We start from the raw sequence: 10880 nt of genomic DNA on the forward strand, positions 1-10880 counted from the left end.
ATGATTGTGTACAAATTCCATTGGATTTTAGAGTTTTCGAAGTGGTTGTTCCTCGCTAGCCTGCGTATGTATCCATTCGTTTGCTATGTGCATGTGTGAGATCTTTAGGAACAGTTTGCTTATTTAGATCATTTTACAGGGTGGATGCTAAAAACAAGCTGCAATGCATGTGTTGTTACATGTTTTATGAGCTGACTATCATCTTTGCCACTCTAATTTCTGCTATGACTCCTATCTACAATGGTCGGCATTGGTGTCTCATTGATACAATTTTCTGTACATCGTGAGTTCAAAGGGAACTAGTGTAGAATCTGCATCATTGTATGTATTAAAGTTGTGTCTCATCTTAACAAGCCTAAAAGTGTGTTTATTTATGTTTCTACAACTAATTGGCTCTTTTCCAGATATAGCGACGTGTACTTCATGTATGTACTATCTGACAGGTAAATTAAATGTCTTGGTGTGTTTCATGGTGCAAGTAGAATCTTCCAAATGAAACAATACTACCAAATTATCAAGTATAAAGCAGTTTGCATGTTAAGCCGACATCTTATCTTGTGAATGGATTAAGGCATGCTAGAGAAACAAAGACTAAAATTAGCAATCTAACTATGCGGGGTGTATGAACTTGAACGAAATCATTTTAACACTATGAATCCTTTTTATGTTGTGTGATCCAAAAGGGAGAGGAAGGAGAACCAAAGAACAATAGGCATGGGTGGCAAGGTTAAAAAAATAGGCATGTGTGGCTACATGAAAACTCAAAACAAAGCCTCTGTTAGACAAGGATCTAAGGTCTTTAGCCTTCCATCATGTTCCCGTGCTCACCGCTCTTAGGCCTTTTTTTCTTCCACTTCCTGTCTCACATTAGACATCTCATATAACATGAATATATGCGCATATATGTTTTTTTTCTGCTAAAGCAATTTAGCAAACAAGAAGGAAGAGGAAGGAGTGCATAAGAACGATAGGAATGAGAGGCATCGGGAAATACCAAACAAAATTTCCATCACAACACAAGTGATGAAGAATCAATAAGTTAGGATTTCCTCTATGTTCTCATTCCCACCGCTCTTAGGCCCTCTCTTTCTTCCTCTTCCTAGCTTGCTTTTGAGATCTCACATTGGATATGTGTGCACATAGCTAAAGCAACCAAGCAAGCCAAAAGAAAAGGAAGGAGTGCATGAGAACAATAGGAATAGGAGGCATCAGGAAACACCAAGCTGAATTATCACCTCCTACACTAGAGGTGAAAACAAAGCAAGTTAGGGTTTCCTCCATGTTCCCATTCCCACTGCTCTCAGGCTCTCTTTTCTTCCTCTTCTCGACTAGCCTTCTAGCTAGATCTCAGATTATTTAAGTATGTGCATACATATCTATGATTTGTGCATTTATCTATTGCGCAAGCCAAAGGGAAGAGGGAGGAGTGCTCAAGAACCATAGGAATGGGAGATCAGGAAAGCACAAAACTAAATATTTGCACCTCCAACACTAGAGGTGAAAACAAAAGAGTTAAGCTTTCCTCCATGTTCCATTTCCTAGTGCTCTTGTGCTCTCTCTTTCTTCCTCTTCCCTGCTTACTCTCGGAGCGTACAAAATCTGAAGAAAAAAGTATCAGGCAACAAGCTTGAATTGCTGGACAAAGTGTTTCAGCTTTGATGTATAAATAGATGTGATGTGCACCTACAGAACCATAGGAAGATCAAGTAATTAAGACACCCAGTGCATAGTATCACTGCAAAGTCAATGACAATGGGGCCCATTGTCCTGTGCTGTACATGTAGAGCATGTGCAAGGAGATCTTCTGCTTACATATATCTGGGAAGCTATTGCATTCATAGAGCAGGAAAATAATTTAGCATTCGCGGCAGAAGAAAATAAAAATACTCTCCTTCGCCCATACTACCACCTGACGATGACAACTACATAGCAAACACCTTGGCGCGCGCACGCACCTCACCTGCCCTCGTCGATGATGGAGGTGAACATCGGCGACGGGTTTTCGGTCGCCGGCGTGGCATCCCCACCTGCAGCGTGGCCATGCCACTCCGTGATGTAGCTCGGCTTGATCACCTCCTCCCCGGCCATGTCGGCGTCTCCCGTGAGCATCGACACTACCCTTGACATGGACGGCCGTCGGTGGGGCGATCCCTGGGTGCAGATGAGCGCGACGCGGATCACCCGGAGCACCTCCTCGCTGTTGAACTTCGAGAGCTTGGGGTCCACGAAGTCCAGAGGGTTGCCGTTCTCGTAAAGATCCCACACCTGAAAACATCAGACAGTTTCAGTGATTGTAGTACAAATTTCAACTGTAGATCTTGCCGACAATACACCGACCAAAGCACAGCTGCTGCTTTACTTTCGAGAACATTTCAAAATTTAACTTTCGAACGTACTGTGGCTTTTATTGATCTTTACCTTTTCAAATATATAAGTTGTCTCCTCTTCAAGCGTAGTGTGATGGTTTGATTCACCAGCAACAATCTCCAGCGCTACCACACCGAATGCAAAAACATCAATCTTCTCAGTCATGTGACCTCTCATGGCATACTCAGGTGCAAGGTAGCCACTTTGGAAAAGGAAAGCCAACCAATCACCGTCAGAACATTTACAAACAAATTTGACAAACTCATGAGGGCTGCGTCGATGGAGATGCACTTACAATGTGCCTGCAACTTTTGTGCTCACATGAGTCTTCTTGTCATCATAAAGCTTGGCAAGCCCGAAATCAGAGATCTTTGGGTTGAGATCGGCATCTAGCAAGACATTGCTGGCCTTAATGTCCCTGTGCACAATGCGGACGCTCGACTCCTCGTGGAGATAAGCTATACCTCTTGCTATGCCTAAGCATATCTCGAATCGTCTTGGCCAGTCTAGGTTCAAGCCTCCCTTTCCTGAAGATAAACATTGAGGGGCTTTAATTTTTATAAAATTAAGGTTCAACACAGCAGAGTCATAGTCGATCTTGAATGAAATCATACCAAACAGCGCGTGATCAAGGCTTCCATTCTCCAGGCACTCATAAACCAACAGCGGTGTCTTGCTCTCGAGGCAGCAGCCATACAACTTCACGAGATTACGGTGTTGCACCCTTGATATAGTCTCTATTTCCGTAGCAAATTGAAGTTTCCCCTGATTAGATGATTCAGAGAGCTGCTTCACTGCCACCACTCTACCATCACTTAACTTACCCTGCAAGGAAGTTGCACTAATCAATTAAGGTCAGGCTTTGACCAGGTTCTAGCAAATGAATACACTTGACAATGATGAATTTACGCATATCATCTGACAGATGTATACTAAGTTCAAGTTCAGATTATGACCAAGCAGTTTCTAAGCATTTACCAAATACAGATATATAGTAAAACGAACCAACCTTGTAAACTGATCCATATCCTCCTTCACCAAGTAGGTTACTGGAATCAAAATTTTCTGTGGCTGATCTTAGCTCACTATAACTGAATACATTTGGTCTTCCAACTATAGTGTACAGCTCTGCACAACAGACAAAAATGATCCTTAGCATAATTCTGTCTACAGGAAAGTAAACAATATGATCCTGGAATATCAAGGAGTACCTTCTAACTCCAATAATATTTTTTTCCTTTTCTGCCTCCATACAAAGACTCCAGCAAGAGCAGCCAGCAAACAAACAGCAACACCAATTACAACTCCAACGATCACACCAGTTTTACTGCTGCTCTTGTTGTCCACAGAGTAATGCACAGTAGGGATGAAATCTGAAAAAAGTTAACTTAGTTTGAGTATGCAAAACAATGAATGATGCTTAGTTGCAATGCAAGACGAGCAATTTAACACAGTTATGATTACATCAAATACAAAAGTGAATCGTGTAGAATTTCTACCCTCATCATGGGTCTTCCAACATTTATGCTAATTTCCAATTGAAATAGAAAACATTCAACTTGTTTAGACATGAATCAACCAGTGAGCATACACTGGCATGAACTATATTACAGAGCACCACTTAATCTTTTTAATGGAAACGGTCACAAAAAAGATTGATTACTAATTTCAAATTGTAAGTATCTTTCACATCAAAGTTTCATGTTCAATTTTAGATATTAAATACACCAGTGGTAGAAGTGAAAAACACTGGCACTATCGATACTACAGTGACATGTTTCCTTGGCCACTGTGTTATACAAGTACTACCTCCGTCCCAAAATAAGTGACGTGGTTTTAGTTCAAATTTGACTTCAAGATGGCAGTGTAGAACAAAGAAGTTCCAGTTCAGGTTCGTACTTGGGGTTGCGCTCAAAGCCGATATTGCAGGCCCATAGTAGCCTTGAGTAGGAATGCAGCAAGTACCCTTGCCAGCCCAGAAGAGATGAATCTCAAGGAAGTTTTTTACCACAGGAACAACATACTGCTTCTTTACAACAACGAAAGATTTCCCTCCTGCAGCCTTTCTTATGTCGAAGTTCTGCTCCCTGCGCTCTCCCTATACAGACACCAATCAAAAGAATGTATTGGTTTCACAGTAGATGAGCTAAAAATATCAGACAGCAGAGAAATTTAAGCTTCTAAGCTACCTGGAGATAGATATCAAAAACTCTTCTCGCTCTGCTTTTCCAAGCTTGGGGATCAGGGGAGTCAAACTCTGCAAACTGAAGTGTCACTGTATAGTTTCCGTTCTCGAGTCCAATGCCATAGTATCTCAAAGATGATGGTGACATCCTTGCTGTTTGGAACAGTCCAGAATCTAGTGTGTTCTGAAATTGGCGTGAACTGTAGATTATGTAACTTCCATTGGGTGGGTCCATGAATCTTCCACTACTGCTAACACCCCAGATAGGTGCACCCCCAACATAATATGATGCAGCACCAAGATTGGCATTATCAGCCTGATACATGGCATTGTCTGAGCCTGATATGGTTCTACTACCACCACAGTCCACCGCTAAGGAGGAAGCTGCACACAAGTTACAAAACAGTAAGGGCATGTACAATGGTTGATAAGATAGTCTTGTCTTAAGTCTTGCATGTAATTTAGAGATGACAAAAAAAAGTCTACAATGGGTCATCTCTTAGCTTTATCTTCAACAACTGGTTATTCCTAAAAATGTGGTGAGACATATTGTGCTAAGAGATCATCTCTTGTCTTCTCTTAAATAAGAGAAGACAAGCCTTTTCTTATGAGTTCTCTCTCCTCCACCTCATCATTTATCCTACGTGGCACTCCTAAGATAGCACCATTGTACATGCCCTAATCTTTACTTGGGAATCTGCAATTAAGGGTCTAAAATTACTGTAGTGTACTAAAAGATGCAAAGAGTTGAAAGCTTACAGTGCGGAGAGCCAAGAGAACAGGGGGTATTTCGCTGAAGACAATTCAACCCAAATGGCAAAACACTGCAAATGGGAAAAAAGTGAATATTTTTCAATTCCACTTACAAGCTCAGATGGATATATTATTCTTCAAAAAACACACTGAGATGAATATTTGTTCCTACATGATTTTGGCAGGAGTAAATGAAATGCAGCAAGTACCTGTTATTGGAGCTATCGATCACAAAGTCGTTTGCCACCAAATTCCTAAAGCACAAAAAATCAGATTTTGTTGCTTAATTCAATCAGACTGGCTATGTATCTTTAATCAGTAATAATCATGAAGCATACAATTGTAGGTTTTTCTGGGTAACCCAAGAAGGAAAGCTTCCTGAGAGGTGGTTGTATGAAAAATCTCTGAAAATGAACACAACAAATTAGTAAGTAGATCGAGACATATTTTCTTGTAGAGGCCAATATGAAGTGAAAATCAAGGAGCATATGGTCATACAAATTGGCAAGTAGAGGAGATTTCGTAGCTGGTAGACTTCCCGAAAGGCTATTATTGCCAAGAAATCTGATGAAGAGGAATATTTGCAAACATTAGAGAAACATGATTCAAAAGAAACATTATGAGAAAATGCTAACAAGTAATGCGCTTACAGATAACTAAGCATAGGAAGATCAAAGATTGACCGAGGCATTTGGCCTGTGATATTGTTAAAACTCAAATCCCTGCACCAATGGGACAAGGAGTATCAGACAACAAAGTACCGCGCTTTTAACTGAAATTATACCATAGTAGAAAGGCTTCCGTTGGACTCTGATTTTTCTGATAAGGAGAATGCTTACAGTAAAGTCAAATTTACAAATTTGGAGAAGTCTACTGATGCAAGTGTGTCAGATATCTTGCTGTTCCTCAATACTCTGCAGGTCAAATAGTTTAATGATCAGGATCTTAAACTAACATGGAAAGGAAAGTAAAAAGCACGTGTCATACAGTTCACCCAAAGATGTCATGTTTCCGACAAATGCCATTGAAGAGCTTCCATTTACAATATCGCCTATTCTCCTGTTATATTCAGACACTCAATGCGTCTGTCAGTGCCACAAGCTTATCTTTGCAATGAGAACACAGCTAGTGAAACTGAAACTACTAAAACTTACAGGCTTGTCAACTTGATAAGATTAGAAAGACTTCTGGGAATCGGTCCTTGAAAAGAGTTCCCTTGGAGCCTCCTACAAGCTCATACATATTTTGTTAACAAAGAAGCAATACAAACCATTTCTATTTATTAATGTCCTTGGCTACCATTTATGCTAAGAAAAAGTTCGAGAAACATTTAATATTAGTGATTGGTGGAGCATATATCTTACAGTTGGGTCATGTTGGTCAAACTCCCAAGAAAGTCAGGTATTTGCCCGGTGAAACTATTGTCTGATGCCCACCTGGATTCACGATGACAAGAGTGTCCTAGATTATTGGTTGAAAGTTGAAACCTTAGTATAAATTACACTGATATCTTGGTTTGGAAAATTACAAGGTTGACAGGTTCGTAAGCTGGGACAGCGCCTCTGGTAGAGGACCAGTGAAGTCATTACTATCAATGTACCTACATTCCAAAGACATACATCATTTTCCATTCAAGAAGACTATTATCGATCTGGACAATGCAGAGAACACTGATGATCATGCGGGCATGTGCAAATGGCAATGTAAAAGTGAGTAAATAGATTACTTACAGCTGTTGAAGTTTTGTCAATTTTCCCAGCTCGTCTGGAAGTGAGCCGTTAAAATGGTTTGAGCCCAATGCACTGAAAGCACGAGATAAACCAGGTCAACACTAGAGCAATATTAAAAAGGAAGTGCCACTAAATCCCTTTTACAAGTCCAAATGCTGCTCGATATTTGAAGAGAAAGGCACTCTGATTTGGTTAGGTTTTCTATTCCAACTGTTTCAGTTTGCATGAACAGGAAGACACATAAAAGAACATACTCTATTGCTCTACTTAGACCGTAGTGTTGCTATGCTGTCTATGCAAAATTCAAGCCCACAGTATACAATGTCATGCACTTTTGTGTGAGTGATTAACTGATTATACTCCCGAACTCATACAACTGATACAAAGAAATGATCAAAAAATTGAAACCTGATTAGAAGATACTATCAATATTTAACATTACTCATCAGAAGACAAGATTGGATCTTACACTGATACGAGATCTGTAAGATTCCAAAGCTCCTTTGGGACAGGTCCGGATAATGCATTGGTGCCCACGGTTCTTGCGACATTAGAGGAAAAGAGTGTGAGATCGGCTGAAATCAAGACGAGTAATGCACAAAAGGTGTTGAGTCGTCGAAAGCCTTACATGTACTTCAGCGCAGTCAGTTCTCCGATGAACGCTGGCAACGGGCCGGTCAAGCTATTTTTCCTGAAGTCCCTGAAATGACAAGATCAGAGACAAACAACGTTAATCACATACATCTCACACCAAGTTTGGGTGATCCAAAACAGGTACATCTAGTCCGCAATGTACCGATCTTTCTTCGGTGCTCGTCGTAACTGAAAACCAATAATTCAACACCAATTTGATAAACTGCACAGTATACTATGGTTGTAGAACTTGGCCCGATTTTTTCACCCAATGGAAACTGGAAATATTTGTGTGGAACAATCGGCTGTAATATTCTAGGCGCTGACTGTTATTAGGTTTATAATCCTCGCCGATATATTTGTGCTCGATGGAGCCAATCCGCACCACTGCCATGTGAAGAGAGCATACCTCCGTTGCAGAACACCGGTGGCGCACTGGGGCCACTCTACTGTCTTTGAAGCTTAAAATCTGAGCAGCAGCGACGGACTCGCCGTTGCGTCGGGCGGGGAGGCAAGCCCACTGCGCCCTGGAAGAGAGCCGGAGCGCGCCGGCGCCGATTCCCGGCAAACCTCGCCGGCTTTTTTTTTTTTTGAGCGAACGACATTTTGGTGGTGGAATGCTGGAATGGAACGATGGATTGAAGGGATAGCCAGATGGGCTGAAAACTATACGCGAGAGGGCCGGGCTGAGCTGAAAAAAGGCATGGGTCCTTTAAGACCCACTGGACCCGGCCCAGTAGTTATCTCGAGTTATTTTTGTCTTTCAAGGTCACCATCACATTTCCCCAATGAGAATCACTCTAAAACAAATCCCCATGGAGAAAAGACATGTCTTTGTCTGTTGACTATCACTAAAGTTTAAGCATAGTCTTTGAACTTTTATACTGCCAAAGATTTTTGGTCCGTCAACTGACAAAACTATCCAATTTTGATTTTGGCACACTGAAAGTGGTTTTGGCGTGACATAAAGGCAGTTTCCCATGAGTTGCAACAAAGTCAATAGAAAAAATGGGAGAAAATCAATAAAATCAGGGAAAATGCAAAAAAATGAGTCCTTTATTTTAAGTTTAGTAATCTGAAGATAAAATGGATAAAATAGGTTATTTTTTTGAAAAACTTAGGAAAAAATTCTAGTGTAGGAAACTAAACATTATTTTAAAATTTTCTAATGAATACTTGCATATAAATTTAGGAAAATGAAACTTTATATTTATCAATAATATTTCTAGAAAAAATATTGGAAAGTATGGTTTTTTAAAATGAATAAATTAGAAATAAACTTAGCAACTTTACAAATTCCATGGTTTTCTAGATTTACTAATTATAAGGCATCCTAGATTATTTTTTCAGACTGTTATGTGTACTAGTTTTCAGAATTCCTACAATCTTAATCCTTTTAATGGAATATTTAAACCCCCCGCCCCTCTATTTTTTTAATTTATTTTTATGGTACATGGACTGCCACTTGTGCTAAACTTTGTCAGGTCATCATCAAGACCTCTTTTGGTAGAGGTAAGAGATGAAATATAGACACTTGAGGGGCAGATGTTTTTGTTATTCGAGTTCAAGTTGATGTACTATGTTTATACTCAGACTAGTAATTCAAATTTACATGAAGCTTTAGTAAAAGAAAATGTTTTTTATGAGGCATGCCACAAACGAGCTCTTACCAGAACTTCATATGGATTAGAATCCTGGGAATCCAAACTCGCATATTTTTTCCCATAAGAGTTTTAATATTCAAAAAATCCATAAACTGTTGTATCGATTCCGAATAACATCAAATATTCATGTTTAATCAGAAAGCAAAATTCATATTTAATCAGAAAACAAAATTCATCCACCACATCGTGCATGCAAGTAATATACATAGTAGTACGTTGAGCTAAGATGTCTAGCTAATCAAGGCGTGGGGTTTTAACTTGGTAATATAGTAGTATTGCTTGGTGAACAGTGGTTGTTGGTGAACACTCTTGAGCCTAGAAGTGGATAGCACATACAGTTTGATGAGGTGGGTGAGGTTCCTCAGCTCTTCCGGGATGGGGCCAGCCGCGTCCAGCGAGTTTATCTTCCTGCTCCACCCAACCAAGAGCAAATTGTTCATCCTCTCCAACTGACCAGCCGAGCCGTCGGCAATACAGCAGACGAGAAAAATATGGAACGGATGGCGAGAGAGGAAGGGCTAGCTTACAGTCTGGTGACGTGGCAGAGGGTGCCGTTCTGGTCGGTGCAGTCGCACTTGATGGCCGGGTTGAAGTTGGGGTTGTCGTCCAGCGGCGTGTCGTCCGTGGCGGCGCCGCTGCAGGGGTTGCCGCTGATGTTCCACGACGCCGGCGCCAACAGCCCCAGCTTCCCCAGTATCGCGTTCACCGCCGCCGCTGCATCCCACCCCGCCAAGACACCGACCATTAACAGAGCTTAACAACCAGAGAAGAGAAGAGCAGTGAATGCGCGCCACTACTAATCCACTGCATACCTTCGGTCGGGTCGGTCTGCGACGGCGGAGCCTGAGCCTGAGCGGCCGCCCTCCAGGAAGAAGATAGGGCTGTAAGGAGCAGCGGCAAGAGGAGCACGGAGCCATGGCGGAGGCACGAGCTCCACCTTGGACTCGGAGGACCCATCTCCCTCCCCTCCTCCCCGTCAGATTGCAGTCCTACTGCCTACTGGAAGAAGAGGCGATGGATCAGAACAATAAAGCAGGCATCCGCTGGAGAAGGAGAATAGAGATATACTCAGAGGAGCTGTGGGAGGAAACATGCAGCCAAGTCCAAGTGGGTACTGGGCGATTGTTTTTTTATGGAGGTGGCGGCCCCTACTCACTCTAGTACTGCAGCACTCCTACTATACTCCTGCGCCGATCAAGCTGCATGCACCTGCTCCTACAACAATGCCGCCAAAAGAAGAGTGAGTTATTGGTACTAGCAGTATTTTTTGCTGTTGTTATCTGGTGTGTTGCTGAATTTTATAGATGAATGCATAAATGCGCGGTGCCCGAATGGAATAGTCTGTTCTCTCAGATGGCTGGCTTGGACCGGGACCAAGAGGCGTGACAAGAACAGTTTTTTTTTTTTTTTTTGCGAGTGATGACAAGAACAGATTGAGCTCACATGAATGAATTCAGTAGAGGCTCATCGTGCTTGCAATTGCTTGTCATTGTCCTGAATTTACATTATTTTTTCTGCTCCTTGATGGTTGTAGCGCAAGTGGGAATA

The 10880-nt window shown here is 41.5% G+C and overlaps 1 protein-coding gene across 3 annotated transcripts; it reads right to left on the reverse strand.

Annotated features, from left to right (window-relative positions):
* Positions 1-1697: 1697 nt before the first annotated feature.
* LOC125529961 (probable LRR receptor-like serine/threonine-protein kinase At1g56130) lies at positions 1698-10551 on the reverse strand. 3 transcript variants are annotated; one of them, XM_048694382.1, is made up of 25 exons: positions 10401-10551; positions 10145-10331; positions 9860-10046; positions 9669-9740; positions 7664-7735; positions 7505-7576; positions 7036-7107; positions 6834-6905; positions 6670-6741; positions 6460-6531; positions 6293-6364; positions 6145-6219; positions 5956-6027; positions 5804-5869; positions 5644-5709; positions 5515-5559; positions 5312-5376; positions 4557-4936; positions 4267-4465; positions 3579-3740; positions 3377-3495; positions 2982-3192; positions 2663-2894; positions 2419-2569; positions 1698-2265 (listed from the first exon to the last, which is right to left on the reverse strand). In XM_048694382.1, exons 2-25 carry the CDS (start codon positions 10287-10289, stop codon positions 1957-1959), a joined length of 3060 nt encoding a protein of 1019 aa, XP_048550339.1. In that variant the 5' UTR covers positions 10290-10331; positions 10401-10551; the 3' UTR covers positions 1698-1956. The 3 variants fall into 3 exon arrangements, 2 of the variants coding, with proteins under 2 accessions (XP_048550339.1, XP_048550340.1); XM_048694383.1 differs by having other exon boundaries at positions 10145-10328; positions 10401-10416; XR_007292799.1 differs by lacking the exon at positions 10401-10551 and having other exon boundaries at positions 2101-2265; positions 2419-2492; positions 10145-10376.
* Between the last annotated feature and the right edge of the window lie 329 nt (positions 10552-10880).

Source organism: Triticum urartu, unplaced genomic scaffold (assembly GCF_003073215.2).
Source record: "Triticum urartu cultivar G1812 unplaced genomic scaffold, Tu2.1 TuUngrouped_contig_5976, whole genome shotgun sequence".
Lineage (NCBI taxonomy): Eukaryota > Viridiplantae > Streptophyta > Magnoliopsida > Poales > Poaceae > Triticum > Triticum urartu.

Coding starts and splice junctions, on each gene's coding strand:
- LOC125529961 (XM_048694382.1), bottom strand. CDS start 10,289: ATGGGTCCTCCGAGTCCAAGGTGGAGCTCGTGCCTCCGCCATGGCTCC. Junction 7,108..7,504: donor CTTACAGATCTCGTATCAGT/GTAAGATCCAAT, acceptor TCGTGCTTTCAG/TGCATTGGGCTCAAACCATT. Junction 3,741..4,266: donor GGCTTTGAGCGCAACCCCAA/GTACGAACCTGA, acceptor AACTTTTTTCAG/ATTTCATCCCTACTGTGCAT.